Consider the following 17,210-nt stretch of genomic DNA (forward strand, 5'->3'; position numbering starts at 1 on the left):
CCTTGAGGGCAAATCTACGACAACTCACAAGTCTGAAAAAAAAAAATCTCAACGTGAACGTTTTTGAGGGCTCTGACAGTCCCAGGTGTCGAGTCTACGTATATATACATATATTCTTTTTTGTCTTCTTAAGTTTGTCTGGAAGTTCCAGTGTGTACTCTGCTTTGAGTGCTGCCAAAACGCAGTTGACCTGCACTCAATGCTGCGCCTGAGCACGTCCTTTGTAGACACAGATGGAGAGCTGCTGCTCTGCTCGTGTGCTACTTTCACTCAGCTGTGCAGACGCTGTGCAAAGGCAAGAGTAAAAAGATCCAAGCTGCAGTGAGCTAACTGCGCGGCCATGTGCAGACTGAATGCCACATTCGTGGGATTTCTTTCTTTAAATTGTTTTATCTGATTAATAGCACGATTGTACTTGCTTACACAGACCTCCATCGGCCTGTTTCCGATACCTTTTCTACGATTTATTGATGTATACCTAAGTGAACCCGTTTGGTGCATTGCAAGAGGGATACTTTCTATCTGAAAGTGTCCTCCGCAACAATAATGGAGTAAACACCAGTACCAAAGGTTTCAGGCCCATTTTACCCCCCAAAAATGTTGTTTGTTTGTTCCCTCTCAGCCTAAACTTTTAGAAACGGTCTTGTGGAGGCTTTCTGTCATCATTAAAAAGTTCAAAGTCACGAATTTAATGGAAGTCAGTCCAATATTTAAGTTAAGTGCACATTCGATGCAACTGAGTGTCGCCCAAACTCGGCTTCTCAAACGTTTCGTCAGCTCACAGTTTTTTTTTCAGAAATTCCCCAAATACACAAAATAGAAGTCGTCGTATATTTTAACAAAAAGAGATGACTCCATCCAAGAGCCTAACCCTTACAGGACCCCGTTCCCTTCCTGTCACCACGGTTTAGTGTGAGTACGACTGCTCCGTAACGTTCACAGCATTAACCTGATTATGATTACCGAGCATTTCACCTAAAATTGCACATCCAGCAGAAAGCCCATTGTAACTCATTAAAAATGTATGTGGAGAATCTTTACCTGCGAAATGCAATACAGTGGGCTCAGCTTTTGTTGCACAGAGCAGCGTTTTGTGAGGATAACAGCGGCTTCTGTCGAGCTGTGATACAGCAAAAATCCCCACTAAGCCAAATTAATGACAGCAAGTGTAACTTTTTTTTAAGAAAAGAAAAACCCAGGTTGGACAAAGTTGACTGACAGTCCGAAACGTGACTGGAGTTTGTGTGTTTGGAGTCGGCTGGCGGTGAATGACATTTTCATTGATTGTCTATGATTTCAGATCGCGCTCAGTGATTTTAGTGAGGTGCAGTTCCTCTGGTAAAGAAAGATGTGCTTCCTGTGCAAAGACTGAGACTAGAAATAAGAGGAAAGGGAGAACAGAGCACGCTGCCATGAAACGTGAGAAAGGGAAGATAAATGCATACCGCTGATAATACAGTAAGATTCGTAAATCAATAAATCCTGCAAATATAAAAGTCTTTTAAGGCTGCGACTATTCTACGTTGTTCTTTGCAAGGACTGAATGCAATTTCTGAATGTAATACTGCTGCATTAACTAAGCAAACTGTATTACTCAAACCCTCATTGATCTACAAAAAGGAGAGAAAAAAATAATACGCCAGATAACACGTTCTTGGCACCTTTTCTTCACCTTCCCTTGCTCCCCACCTCCAGGTGAGCTGTGGCCACTCGTGACAATTTGCAAGTCGAGACTTTGTTTTCCGGCGAGGTGACTTTCAAAATGACTAATTCACAGGGAAATTAACTTGAAGCGCTGAGAAGAAAACCAAACGGCTGAACTTGACCGACTACTTGAGTTTTAGAGCTGTGTCAGCAGCTTTGACAAAGTTTGGAAATTAAAGCTGTGTTCAGTGACAGAAAAAGTGGACGTTTTTATATATTTACCCAGCATCTTGTTTTGGTCAAATAGGATATTTTTCAAACGTAATCTATTGGACACGCTATGTAAAGTAACACAAACTAACAAAGCATCATGCTACGACTAATTATAGAAAGATGTTAAACAGTTCCAAGAAACATCTCAAACTGGTGCTTTCGGTCAGAAAAAAGAAGCAGTCAGTTCTGCCATGATGACATTTTCAGAGTTGAAAATCCCTGTTTCAAAGTTCTGTACAGTTTTCTTGCAGTTGTAGTGCTCTTTTACAAGCTGACAACTTTTACAAGTTGTTCAAAAAACATTGTGGTTTAAATTAAAAATAAGTACATAAACTAACGTATGTACATAACTTAGAATAATCAAGTAACTTTCCTGCTCTTTCTACCACATCAGCTGACCTTGCTCCCATCGGAATTACTACGGCCACTAGACGTTGCAATAAATGCAACCTTTTGCCCGACTAGTAGCTGCAGTTTGCCCAGCCTGAACATTAAATCAGTGAAATAAATGGGCGATAACAGCCTCCCCCAGAAGGCTTTTTTTATTTTTTTTATTTGAGACAGGTGTGTGCTGATAATGCCTATTCAATAATCTGATAACCGTCAAATCGGTTGACTCTGCAATCTCTGTGCACCTCTGCATTCACAAAATAATCCGTTCCACATGAGTTGGAGGAGTGTTTTACTGCCAGACTTGGATCTTCCTTTGTTTATAAAAAATAATGTGTTTAGAATCATGAAATATATGGAGCAGGGAATATGAGGTAATGATTTCTATCCCAAAGGGAAATATGGATTTTTCACTTTTGAAATAAACGGTCTTTTTGGACTCAAACGAGATTGAACAGTAAAACTAAAAGCCCCGCAAGAGATGTTTATGATGTTTAGTCAATTTCCACGCACGCATTTGCATGTGATTATGATTCTTCAGCCCTACTGCTTTGTTTGTTTGTTTTTTCTCGTGCTGCCACACTATAATCTGGTAACATCTCATCTTTTAGATATGTTGCATCGAGGCGTTGAGTGGAAAAATGAAGCAAACATGCTCTTTCTGATGAATTCGGGTTCATTGTTTTACACCAACAGTGCCTGAACTGCTTGGTCTGATCTAATGCAGAAATAAGAATCAGAGTCACAGCTGGAGGAGGAAGACAGAAAGAGTAAACAAGAGCGAGTGCAATTTGATTCCAGTTGGAGTTGGGAACAAATAGCCATATTTATTCGTGATGACATCTGTGACACAATTCACAGTCAAGTAAGGTTTGCCTGAATTTAGACGGGCTCTAAAATCCCGTCACCGCGCCAGTCTGGGCCCGTAATTGGCTGTTTTCACATGGGCGGTGAATGATCCAGACACTCCGGCTGAGAGGGGCAGGTTGTTTTTTTTTTTTTCTGCCTTAGGTGTGACTCACAAAACAACATCATAAAAAACCCAAAACAAAACTCATTATGTATCACTATGGGAATGACACTCAGAGACATACCTGGAGGGACACGGAGATGGAGACGACAGCTAAAGCTGATAGATGCATGAGAGATGGACAAAAACAAAACAGAGGACGGCATTGTAATGTCCAACATCCTCCACACACACACGCACGCACACACACACACACACGCACACACACACACACACACACACACACACACACACACACACACGCACATACATACACATACACAATAACAAACAGACTGAGGGTGTTCTCTCATCCATACACAGATGTGGGTTTTAAAATAGACAGATTGGTTTATTTATTATTCAAATGTTTCTCAGGGGCAAAAATAATTTAATTAGATGAATTAAACATAAAAAATAAAATTTAAAAAAAAAGGCGGATTCCAAGAAGCACACTGTTTTTAGCCTCAGATTGAACAACACTGACCGGGGCAGGCGGTTGGCGGAAATAATGGAAGACTTCAGACCTGTATTTTCTATCCGTTGCTATATCTGAGAGATTTTTCATCACAGTGTGGCACTTTGCTGGTTGAATAAATAAGACACAGTGAAACAAAACTGGAAGTGAAAAACACACTTTCTTGTTTTCTTTGATAGCCCCGAGTGTAAACAAGATTTACTGTCTACAGACACGCTGGCGGCTGCATGAGGGTGTGATTCTCTTTGCTTACAAAACCAAACTGGCACATAAGCAACTGGATGCATTGCAATGTTGAAAATAAGTTGTCAGAAAAAGTTTATAGTTAGTTAGTTGCAGTTTGATGCCACATTCGTGTCATAAGATGCTGACGCCGTCTCCAATTTAGCAAAAGAATCACTAGAGTGCCCACGAGCTGGTGCCCAAATGCAAAACCACCACAGATGGCAGTTTACTGTGAATAAAATGACTCTTGTGTGTTCAAAATGTCTGTATAACATTTATCCATTTAGTTGTTGATCTGCTGTTTCTACTGGATCCCATTCTGTTTTAAATTCTTTTCTCTGAACATCTAAACTCCTGCTGCCAATTGTTAAAGTCAAAGATGTCACCCGACTTAAGAAACCTCACTCTATTTATTTGATTTACCATTCACCAATGCTGTGGCTCCCCCTTTTATTTTTTTATTTTTTTGGGGGGGGTGTAAGTGCTTCCTTCCCCACAGATGTATCCTTGAGTAGGTGATGTTTATTAGTTTTAAGATAAGAACAGTGTAGCGCCCTTTCAAAATAGCCTGTTTGGCAGAATGATTGCTTGTAGTGTTGCTGTGTAGCTTTTCTCAGGGTTTTCCCTCGGTTTCTGAAGGGCTTATAGGTGCTGTGGTTGCGGGCATACTCTCCCTAGTCTGGTTCTTTTTCCAGCATTCTCATTGGTTCTTCCTGGAATATTCACATTTTGTCACATTTCATGACAAAATATTGTTTTAACAGCAGCAACAGAAATGTTTACAACAGAACAGTTTTAAATGTTACGTACTAATCTAAACTCAGCAGCCAGACATTTCTCTGTCCTTTTTTGATGTCCTAACTTCATACTCTGCTCCGATGTCCAGCCGCCGTCCTTACCGTCACACAAACGCGCTCACTCGCAGTGTCACTGTTTTCTTTTCTTTTTTTAAAAAAAGCTTATTAATATTAAACATGTTGCAAGTCCAAAATGGACTAAATTAACTAGTCCACAACCTCCGGCCCCCAGCAATACACTCACCAAGTTTGAAGCAGACGAGACGAATGGTTGTCGAGATATGCGAGAGACAAACAGGCAAACAAACAAACAGACAGCGACGGTTCTGATTGATATCGCCAGCAGTTTCTGCTCTGACAAAACCAGCTGTCAAACTCTTGAAATGTTTTTTCTTTTCTTTTACTTTCCCGCAAATTCTCTGTGCTTTTGAGGATTTATTGTGAGATTTGTTGTGTTGCACATGCCAGACCCTTTTTCAGACAGCTTACAGTGGAGCATGTAAACGGAACACAATCAATTGGACTAATTAACTGTAATAAAAAAAAAAAAAAGAGAGCAATGGCCAGTCACAGACGCTGTGAGGCTGGTAATGAGAAAGCTAAATCACTTTTTTTTTTTTAAAGCGGCTGCAGTTACCCAGACTAAATGTACAATGAGTGGTGAAGTTCACACCTTCCAGAAGGTATATATACATTTACTGCTGGAGGGAGCAAGTCTGATTCACTTTAATGCAGCTCTCCAAAAGGGTTTTACAATACTTCAAAGAGTCACACAACTTTGTGAAAGTGAGAAGAATCTACCTGAAAACCGGCTGTATATTTTCAGTCTCTTTTGACGCACATAAAAAAAGCAAATAAAAAAAAACAGACCACTTCAACCATTGACATTTAACAAAACAAAACAAAAAAGTATTTATTTTCAGCTCTACTTAGCTGCAGTGTGCTTGAAGTCCATCTATCTCCTCCACAGCCTCCTTTAAACTCTTGTTTAAAAAATCTGTCTGTGTACAAGATCGTCTGCCTCGCCTCCCCTGCGTATTTGCCTCCACTACATCTTCATTATTAGATGGAGCCTCACTGTGTTCAACCTCTCCTTACCAGGAGCCTATTAGGGATTTCCCCTTTTATTTATTGATTAATACATCATCAAGTGTAGCTCCAGCCGCAGCCCAGGGACAACAGCAAGGTTCCCCTGGTTTCTGCAGACTTCATCCCACCTGCCCACTTTAGATTCAGGACTTGCCTCGCCTGTTAGACAATGATTGCTATTATTCTTTTTTTTTTTTTTTTCTTCCCTCCAGGCAGCGCTGCTGACAGAGAGCGGCTGCATTTTCCTCATGGTTTATGTGGGAGTGAAAGGGAAAAAGAAAAAAGAAAAAAAAAACACCAAAAATTCAGAATGAGACCTCTGGAAATTACCAGGCTATACATTTTGGGGCGCGGATGTATTCGCGGTTTAAACTGTTTCATGGGCATATAAAAGGATTTTTAACCTCTTTTAATAATAAATCACCTTGCTCTTTCTTATCAAAGGCAGAGCACTGTGAAACGGCTGGATGTAACATCAAAGCATGAAGTATTCCCCTAACCTACAAAATCGGTCTCACCACAAACAAGCAGGCAGCGAGAATGGGATCAGTGTGGCTGTGGAAGAGAGCGAGAGAGAGGAGGAAGAAGAGGAGAGGGGCGAGGAGGGGAGAAAAGAAAGTGGAGCTTTGTAGGAGAAGCTTTGTGAGGCTTTTTCCTCCCTCGCTGTCAGGCCACAGAACATTAAAGTGGAGGAGAGGAATTTGCATTCTCTAAATCGCTGCCTCTTTTTTCCTCTCTCTCTCTCTCTCTCTCTCTGTCTCTCTCTCTCTCTATCCTGAACTCGCAGCACGTGCACTCACACATGCATGCTCTCTGGCTCTTACATAGTTCAATTTACCGAAGCTGTGCAGCTGTGATGTTACCATCCAAAACATGTTGCCAAAGCAAACAGAGCGACAGACTCTCATAAAGAGTGTTGTGCCCAAGTTAAAGGCACCAAAAGCAATGCTAGAAATACTTTTTTTTTTTTTTTTAAGCTTAGAAGAAGCAGTCAATGTAAAAAAAAAAAAAAAAACTCAATCAAATCAATATTTGCTGCGACCACCTCTTTGCCTTTACAACCGCAGCAATTCTCCTCGGCACGCTTGTCACAGTCCTCGGCTGGATTTAGGCTGCCTCAGCGTCTCTTAATGTTATGTGACTCCATGATGTCGAGATTGGGGATCTGTGCGTTCTTGTTTTTCAAGCAGATAAAGATTCAGATTCAATACGAGCCTCACTTGTTTGTTCGGGCTTGTTGTCCTGCTGCAGAATGCATTTGGGCCCAAACAGACACCTTAATAATGGATAATTCTCCAAAACAATTGAAGTGCTTTAACAATTTACACAGTATACTAGTAGAAATTACAGAAACACATCTCGGTAAAATGCGAACACAAATCCAACCGTCATCTCCCTCCAAAAGGTTTTTTTGAACTTCCACCTCGTGTGTATCACATGAACTTGCATAGCATCTTTGTAAGGATGAAATGTGTCCAATGTGTGGAATTTAAAAAGGGTTCTTGGTTAATTTGAGACCTCAAGGTTCTCAAATGTGGAAAGAAATTGCTGTATTTCAAGGATTATTTTTTTAACATTATTGTACATCTAATACTTTTGGATTGTTGCTCAACCAACCAATACATTTAATGATGCCACTTTTTGATGCAAGATATTGTGATGGCCAGTCTATTAGTTAGTTGTCAAAGGACACCTAATCACCAATTAGACATAAAAAGTAAAGAGTACAAAACGACCAAACAAATGACTACTTACTGATTAATGATCTGCCGCTCACAGTGATGGCTTAAAGGTGGAGTCAGAGAGAAAAGAGCTTATTAGTGTGTAATACATCTGTCCTTAATCTCATGAATAGCATTATATGTAGACACACACACACACATGTAGAAAGAAAAAGAAAAAAATCCAAATGCACCCACATGCTTTTGCTCATGAAACATAGGAGGGGCAGGAACTACAGAAGGAAGGGTCGTCATGACAACACAACACTCTCCGTCAAGTCCCACCTCTTTAAACTTCAAACCCGAAAGCCCACATGTGTCTCTCGTTCTAAATCTGGCAAGAAGGCAGGGCTGCAGCTCAGAGAGACTGAGTGCCGGAGCAACAAGACACTCCACGGCCGAGCAGCAGCCTTGAAGAAAAAAAAAAAAAAAAAAAAAAAAAAAAGTTGGAAAAGGAGGGAGACAGCCGGGTCACAGGAGTCCAGCGAGCGTCCAGCGCACAGCTCAGGGACTTGGCCAAAAGAGGCGGGCAGCAGTTTGTTATTGGAAAAAGCTGACAAGCGAACCAGTCAGCGGAGAGGGGAGAGACCGAGAGAGGTGGCCGCCTGACTTTGAGTTGGTCAGTGAAGGCCTCATGCAGCTTCTGAGCAGCAACTCAATTCCATTTTTATCTGGCTGACACACCTCGACTTGTAGCAGAGCTCAGCAGTAGCCCAGAAGGGAGGTTTAGAGAGGAAGTAAAGGAAAGGAAATAAGACACAAGGAGGAAAAGAAAAAAAAAAAAAAAAAAAAAAAAAAAAAAGGAGAAAGAAAAGCAAAGCAAGCATGGTAAGTTTCTCTGACTTGTTTGTACTGCTCATTAGCTGTTGTTGTTGTTGTGGGCGGGGAGGTGGGCCGAGCTTTGATTGCTGCGAGCGTAAGTCTTCAAAAAGTGGACCAAATTAAAGCTGAACTTCCTCTTATTTTTAGTTTGCTTGTTTCTCTCTGAACAAAATGCATTTTTTTATAATTCTTCCCCCCCCTACTTGGTGCTTACTTGCCTAAGAAAAAAAAAATCAAAGAAAAGAAAAGAAAAAACAAAGCCAAAAATTAGAACCACTTTACAAATGCAGAGCCCTCGAGATTGAAGCAGTTAAATTAATTTGTTTGTTGTGAACCGAGAAGTTGGGGCGAAATGAAGCTGTGGAACTTTCGTTTTTTCATTTAGAAATGAAATTGCAAGAAAAGTGATTTCCAAAGCTGTTTGCTCTGAATCTCACACCCCCCCCCCCCCTTTTTTTTTTTTTTTTTTTTTCTAAAATCTTTGTGTGTAGCGAGAGCTAGAAGAAGAAAGGTGGGCTGACCGCCCCACTTCCCTATATCAGTCCCGGCAACACATTTGGTTTCAATTACTTTGTCCCTCTGGGGAACAAGCTGCTATAAATAAGTAACAAGAAGCTGAGTGTGGACAGACTGCAGCCTACTGTCGGGGTTGGACCGGAGGAGGAGGAGGAGGAGGAGGAGGAGGAGGAGGCAGCACATGCCTCAACACTGACTCTGGTTCTGCTCTGGTTCGGAGGGATCAGTGTCTGGCTCAGTTGTGGTGAAGGGGGCGCGTTGTTGGGGGGGGGTCTTGTTTAGCTCCAGTCTCGGCATAGCTCAGTGGTTAAGGGTGATTTCTGCTTTTAAATCTGTTGGAACGGGTCCAAGTCATGTCTCTAAACTATCAGAGCGAGTCTTTTTGCTCCAAGTCCGAGTCAAGGCTGACTACTGTTTGAAAGTTTCTGGTGCTAATACTCGCATGATATCCGTTTTTTTTTTTTTTTTTTTTTTTTTTTTTTTTCAGCACACGTCTTCTGGAATATAAACAGTTTTGTTTTTTTTCCACAAAGCAAAGTTTTCGATTAATGACACTAAAATGTCCCAAAACGTTGAATTACATTGTGATTCACTTTAGTCACATCATGCTGCTTTCAGGGGAAGTTAAGAAATATGGTTGGAATACTTCTTCAAAGGTAAATGTCTGCTAACACAGACCTACTAAATATCAGATGTGTGGCCAATGAAAATGTGTAGTCAAATTTTTGGTCATTGCGGGTTCACAACATATTCCAACAGTTCAGTTTTCCTATCCCTCCTGCAGCATAATGTACCCATGTACCCGTTTTATTAGTATAATTTAACTTTATCTTACACACACCGCTTCATTACAAACCTTTAAAGGTCAATCGTATCTGATTACTTTAATTTGAGTACTTTGGAGCAAAGTTTACAAAGTTGAACAAAATATGATCAAAAGTTCAATTATTAATTTTTTTTTAAATTACAGTTTTAAGAGCCTGTTTTTATCCAGACAGAAAACCAATGACTTTTCAAATCCAAAATTGCTGCCTCAGGATTTGCAACGGTCTCATTATCCCAATTTTTGTGATGAGATTCTCCGCAGACCTTTGCAAGCGTGATGAGACAGAAGTCTGGAAACGCTTCACAATACTTATTGAAATTCAGCAGATTTGCCCCTTTTGCCGATGATGGTCACGTAAATAAAAGATGCAAATCAAAACTTTGCAGAGTCTTCAGAGATTGACGATTTCACATAAAATTAATTTTGTTTTCACTAAACTTTGTCCGACTTTTTTTTACGGTTAGGTTGCTCATGTCTCAAGGAGCCTCCTGGAAATTTCATCTCAACGAGTTTGCCCTTGACTTTCTGACAGTATAAATAAGGTTTCAGCTTCCTACACTGAACTGTGGCCGCACCGGCCATTGAAAAGCACTTCTGAAACCATATTCAGTAGTTTAGATACTCGATTCAGACCTTGCAGTCGAGCACTTCTTCCAGTTGTAATTTCAAAGTGAGGGGCAGTTCACACTCGGCTGTTCCAGTGTTTCCCCTCAAAATGTTTTCAGTAGCAGAGCTATTGTGTGCGCACAGACGATCTGCATTTGCGAGGATCCGCAGTGGAAGAACTCAAAATTACTTAACAACAAGCGTTTGACACCAGAAGGTCCCTGAAACAGTCTTATCGAAAAGTTGTTCACGTTATTTTGGACCATAATTATTACATCACTGTAAAAACAGCAACACGGGGTGTCGTTTTTTTTCACAGTACGCGTAGGTATTGAGTTGAAAAATGAAACAAATGTGCTCACTGCCCTGAAGTAATCCTGATTCACAGCGGGAATAGAACAGATTTAACATTTTTTATAAAATATTCTTTACAGAACAACAATATTTAAACAAATTAACCCTTTAAACTTTAGTGTAAACAAATCTAAATGTCAATTAAATGAGTAATATATGTCTGACATCAAAATACTGAGTTTAGAAAGAATGCCAAACATAAAAATCAGATAGCAGAGTAAAGTCAAATTTACTGACTAAAGTCAAGAGCAAAGTTTACTGAAATTTGCCAAACTTTAAGATACCGTTAATGGAAATCTAATATAAACAGTCAAAATAGCTTTTGTTTTAGCTTGTTCATAAAAAAAAAAAAAAAAAAATGCTGTGGTTGTGAGACACATGCCTGTGGTGGATGGAACGATGCAGGCAAAGCTGAGTAAAATATGACTTTCCTACATGTTTTATCTCCTTTGGACAAGTGGTACAGTCGGTAGCGAGTGTTGTCATCGACGTTCGTAAAATGTGTAGTTTGCGTTGATCGTGATCATTACGCACAATATCAGATGTCTGCAGTGGCGTTAACCACTTAGCAGGCAGTGGTTTTGAAAACATAAAGAGGAGCAACTGTGCTAAAATGTTGCTTTTTGATAAAGAATGTATTTTACTTTTAACATTTGAACAATATTAACTCGAAAAGTGAAGCGTTTTGGGGAGAACCAACTTCATGGCTGGACATCATCTCTGACAGCAGTTTTACCCAAAGACTGACTGTTGCCCCCTTTTTTGAATAAAAACAGAGCAAGGAAGTAAATAGATGAAGAAACCAAACTGCTGCTACCGTGTCTACGAACAGCCAGCTGCCGTTTCTGTCCTCTTTCATCTTTGCCCGCGTTTATTACACGTTGATTACATTTGTCTGAAGCAGCCCTGAAGGGAAGCTCCAGACAGCTTCACTGTGACTCTGAGGTGTAAAACAGCCCACCCACTTCAGGACACACTGCAGCTGTCGCTCCACACACAGTTATATTAGGAACTGAGTCAGCGCTCCAAATATCCTCCAGAGCCGCCCCCTCCCTCCCTTCCTCCTTCCCTCCCCCCCTCCCCCAACCCCGATTCGCTGTCTCTGTCTCTTCATGTGTATTTTACTGTCTGTCTGCCTACATGTAGCTTCCAGCTGTTGCCTCTTACTAAAGGCAGCCGAAAGTAGATGTAGCATCACGCAGATGTAGCGCCAACATATATTTACCAGCAGCCTTTGAAAGGGAACCCCCGCAGGACTGAGACTCTAAATACTGGAATGGTGAATTCTTATGGTCACCAGCACCATCACGGGATTCAAATTTGGACGTTTCCAACCACGCATCGACAAAACTAATGCACTTCTCCCTGGCGGTGTTTTCCACTCACTGAATCTCTCCGAACAGCCGGCGAGAGCCGTTTGCTGATTGCTGGGAAGGTCTGGAGGGTTTATCCGTCCCATCAGATCTTTGCAGCAGCACGTTGGCACATTGCAAACTGGCTTCAAGACATCAGCCTTCCTTCTAAATCTTCTCAGTACTCAGCATCTAACCAGCGACTCTGCGGTGAGGTTTCCACTTCTCCGCGGAACAAGTGGGAGAGACAGAGAGACCTGGTAGCCTTCCCAAAGGGTTCTTCAAAAACCTTATCGTCACTGTAAAGGTTTTGTTTCACACAAAAATCACACTTTTGAGAAAGCAACAGAGAAAAGGCGAGAAGTTACTGAGAAAGAGACAGACCTGGGTAAAGCTGCAGAAGACGTGAACATAGAAAGGACGAGAGAGAGAAAAAGGATGGAGACAAAGAAAGCATGGAGCTGTAACTTCTCGCTGTGTGCTTGTATCGCTGTACAGTAGAAGCAGGGAAAATGACAAGCCCTTGGAGCTACCGTGATAAAATTGCCTGCTTTTCTTCTGCAGAGGCTTCACACAGCCACCAGGAAGCCGTCATTTACTTCCGACACAGGTGCAGATTTGCGAACAAAAGATTTTTCCTGAAAGAACATCACCTGTAGTTTTGAATGAATGGAGGTAGCGTACGGTTATTGTGCGGGACAAAATTGGTTGAAAGAAGCCGTGAAAAGGAGGCAGAAATGGGCAGCTGCAGAATGTGGTTTGGTTCAGAGAGAAACCTGCCAGGATAAGAGCTTTGACTTTCCCCGGCCATGATTGGACTCAAGCCATTTTAGGCCTTTGCAGAAGATGGACATCACCAAATATTTCGGCTGTTGTTCCAACGGACAGCTGAAAGGAAGCTTTTTTTTTTTTCTTTTTTTAGAGTAATAAATGTATCACAGAGACATATTGAAAGTTTTCTTTACACTTAATGTGTGCGAGCTAGCAGTAATTAGCAAACACAGTAATTATAACCACAGACTCCATGGCCTACTGACTTGCGTCGTAACCCTGTGTTGGGATTGTAATTTACAAAATTGTTTCTTGTTTGTTGACATTTTGCCAAACGTATCCCCAGACATATATACGTCTGAATATGGCCACTGGCACACTGTCAAGCTGAGCTTTTAAGCAATACGGCTGCCCAGCACATCGCTATATTTAACAGCTGGCAGCATGCCTCGTAGACTGTAATCATACGTCAGCTTTCTGCAACCATAAAACCACCCAAAGTCTGGAAAACTGTGAAAACGGACTCATCAGACTTTTTTTTTTTAAATTTGGTCTCAATTTGTTGACTTATAAGGTAGCTGGATAGTTGATTGTTCCTGTTTCCGGTCCTTAGGCCGATACTAGTTGTCCAGAAATGTGAGAATTGTTCTAATTATTGAAATCTTACTGACAAAGGAAATAAATATACTTCCTACAAATCAAACCGCTCCGATAAGTGAGATAGATTGACACGCATGATACATGTGTTTCTCCTCTCACAAAATAATCAAAGTCTTTTAAGTGTTTTAAAACCTGTAATTTTCATATTTATGTGTCGTTTTTGTCCTCCTTTACTGGTGCAGTTTTACATTTTATAGTGTATTAACACCAATTTGTTCACATCAGCTCACATCAACCCCCTGCTCGTGGCGATATGTTTATAAAGATGCACGTGCTGGTTGAACATGAGGATGCAACATAGCTCAGAGCCACAGTGTGACTTTTGTCAGCTTTATGACTGCAGTTTTCCACAAATGCAGTTTGTCTTTTTTTTTGTTGCAAATTGCCTTTTAAAATTAGCATATTTGTTTGAAAGGTCCCGTAATGTATAACTACCAGATTTCCTCATCTTTTTTTTTTTTTTTCTATCATAAAGCCGATCTAGATGCTATGAAAATACTGTTTGAACTTGCTCAAATTTGTGATGTCACAAACTCGCACTGATGTCATTTGTCTGCCCTCAGTGTGGCCCACTGTCCAACCTTTTATGTGGAGGAAAACCCAGGGTGGTCATTCTGTTGCTGAGCAAGCAAGCTACGAGACAAAAAAGAAAATGTGTTATTTATCCTGGTTGTATGTCACTCCGAAAACAGTCAGCCAATCAGAAGAGGGGATCATTGATATCAATGCATCTTAAAAACACAGATACAAAACAGCCCGTTCTTGGGAGAGCAGAGAGAAAGGAGATGTAAAACTATAATGAGATGGTTTTTGGGACAAAAATATATATTCTAATGGATTTCAAGAGTGTGAATAAAACACTGGAAAAGTGTACCAATAGGGACCTTTAAAACTTACATGTTCTACATTTTAGATTACTGGTTTAAATCCGAGGCATAATGGCATTCAATGAAACCACCATGGCCTTTCCTGGGGATTTATTTTACAGATAAAGTCTCCTTTCATGCAGTTTCTGTTATTGTCTCCTCTCCCCCCGCAGACAGACAGACAGACAGACAGACAGACAGACAGACAGACAGATATATAGATCTGCGGGGGGGCTTGAGAGGAAAATGAGAGGCAAATGAGTCTGGAGATGAGGATGTGGAAGAAGAGAAGAGAGGGGGATTTGCTGAGTGAGTGATAATTTGAGGATTAGACTTTGGAGCAGGAATCGAACTGAGCCGAGCCAACATCTTCCCACATCCGCTTGGCTCGGCACCCCAAAGTCATTTCCATGGAAATTATGACCCCGCCTCCGATGTTTGTGGCCATATCGCTGCGGGCTCAACGGCACTTAAAAACTCTAAAAAGCGAGCTGGAACGAAATGTACAGGGACGCTGAAATTATATTCATGGAGACGTGGGTGTGTTTGCGTGAGTCCATTGATGTGTTTTTTAACGAGCCGGGTTTATAAAACTGGACTGGACACCTGGGGTCCATCTATCGGTTATTTTTGTGTGATTTATGTTCTATCTGACAGTGATTCAGCCATGAGGCAGGTCAATTAAAAGGGACAGTTCTGATTCATTTACTGTATCTTTTCACGTCATCACGGGTTCCTCAGACAAACTGAGAAAGAAACATCAGACTCCACTCCATCAGTGTTTCTGGTTTAAAAACAGACCGCACGCCTCAAAGGAATGAAATGACACATAAAGTTTGTTTTCTCACTTCTGTTCAAACTTTAACACAACGTCCTTCAGGGGCTGAGTGTTTCATGATTCATACGCTTTATTTTCTGAAATAGCTTTTTGGACTATCGGGCTGATTGTTGAGTTTTATGATTGCAGCTATGCATTTGAAATATCAAAATAATGTCTTTAAAAAAGCCAAATACTTGCAAAAGTTCACCCATTAGCCTTTTTAAACCTCATATTCGAAACACAGAATTCTGTATGTGATGTGGTAAACCGGGCAAAACGTAATTTTGGTATGAAGCTGCGGTTCGTCTCCTCCCCTTCCATCATCCGTGTGCAACCATTTTGGAAATATTCCCCCCAAAACAAGTTCCACTTGATTTTGCAACCGTCGCTGCACCCTCAGCTTAAAGCCAGCCGAACTGATTGTACTGGTTTAAAGTAATACAAAACCACATCATACCAGAATGATATGTGGGTGCAGACAGAATATTCTGCACCACGAGCAAAAAGTGTGGTGAAGATGCCGTCGGTCTGGCTGTGCGACACTATAGTGATCTGGTGAAAGATGTAATGGGCTGCTGACGCGCAGACGAACGTGCGTTTGACGGAAACGGGCTCGTTCTGCTGCTTTCACTCTGCTCATCGACGGTCCGGCTCGCTGTGTGAATACGCGAATAACCGAAACATTGGAAGTAGAAGATTGACTCATTAGCTCCATTTTCAATCACCACATTTTTATAAACCGACAATTGATTCGCAGGTTAAAAAAAATAATAATCCTACTAGCATAACGTTATTCAAATGAAATTTGAATTATCTGCTTTACATTGATTGGAGCTTTAGCTTTGAAACCAAATATCAACCTTAAACCTTCACGTTGTCAGGATGCTTATCACTCCGTGGAGTTAAAAATGCCAGAGCCAGTTTGAACCACTTCCTCTGATGTCCCCCCCTCTCCCCTCTTCCTTCCTGTAGACATGCACAAAAACAAACAAGGCCTCTCTCCCCTCTGGCTGTTTGTGTCCATATCTCGATGTGTATCTTTGGAATGGTAAAGCATCTGTGCAGTTTCCTCTCGAAGTGGAAGTTGAAATTCATTTTGAACTCATTTGGTCAGACTACAGGAAAAACTTGATCCTTAAACACTTTAAAAGCAGCTGACAGTTAAGTCGCTCATGTTCCTGGGCTCATGTTGTTGTTTGACGACGCCCTTCGGACAGCTGAGCTGATGTCATGCTGACATGCACAAGTTCCTGCACGCTGCCAAACAAATTTAGACAGAAAACTTGTTGGTGATTTCGAACTCCAGCAGTTTGACATCTGTTGTCTTGAGGCTTTTTGGAAATCATTAACAAACTTTAAAGTAAACAGTTTACGCTTTTTGACTTTTAATTTACTGTTAACATGACAATGAGGCTGATTACAGCCAGTTTACATGATGAGGGGTTTCAAGTAATACGTTAATTGGCAAGATGTTTATCATATTTTAGTTCCAATTAGGAGCAAACGAATGTGGTTTGGAGAGTTTGTCTTCTCAGACAGGTGATGTGTAAGTAGCTGCGGGTTTTTAAATGATTGGTTTGGATTGCTCACGCTGGCAATGAAGCAGCACGCCTGGTGTGATAAACTGATACTGAAAATGTCCAAAAATAGCCTACTTTCTAAAGGTCTGCTGCAAAGTGCTGGTAGCTGCATTCATGTTTACTATTTAATTTATTTTGTTCCAGCAACAGTGAGTCCGAGGCAGTTTTCTGCTCAGCAGGGAAACACAATCTGAAACATAAATAAAAAATGTTTAAAAAGGAAAGATGTCCTGTTGGTTTGTGTAACTGCGACCGCTAAAGACCGTTTGAGCGAAAGAAGGACTGTGGCTTTACAGTTGTAGTGATATCAGAAAGGAAAACACGATCTGGGTGAACATAATTAGCTGCGCAGCCACCGGTGTGCGAATGAGAGGCACATTTTAGGGTGCTTTTGGTTGTTAAAGTTGAAAA

General features: G+C 41.0%; 1 protein-coding gene across 4 annotated transcripts in view; it reads left to right on the forward strand.

Moving 5' to 3' along the window:
- Nucleotides 1-17,210, forward strand: part of sgcd (sarcoglycan, delta (dystrophin-associated glycoprotein)) — a 241,637-nt gene that overhangs the window by 84,583 nt on the left and 139,844 nt on the right. For 2 of the 4 annotated variants that reach the window (XM_069145967.1, XM_069145970.1), the window contains exon 1: nucleotides 8,038-8,454. The exons of 1 other annotated variant lie outside the window; for it this stretch is intronic. In XM_069145967.1, coding sequence (XP_069002068.1) covers nucleotides 8,452-8,454 — 3 coding nt within the window. In that variant the 5' untranslated portion in view covers nucleotides 8,038-8,451. Of the gene's footprint in view, nucleotides 1-8,036; nucleotides 8,455-17,210 lie in introns of those variants that run through there. One more of the 4 variants, XM_069145969.1, reaches the window with a different exon arrangement.

Source organism: Embiotoca jacksoni, unplaced genomic scaffold (assembly GCF_022577435.1).
Source record: "Embiotoca jacksoni isolate LCO1_2020_lvr unplaced genomic scaffold, fEmbJac1.0.p SCAF_13, whole genome shotgun sequence".
Lineage (NCBI taxonomy): Eukaryota > Metazoa > Chordata > Actinopteri > Embiotocidae > Embiotoca > Embiotoca jacksoni.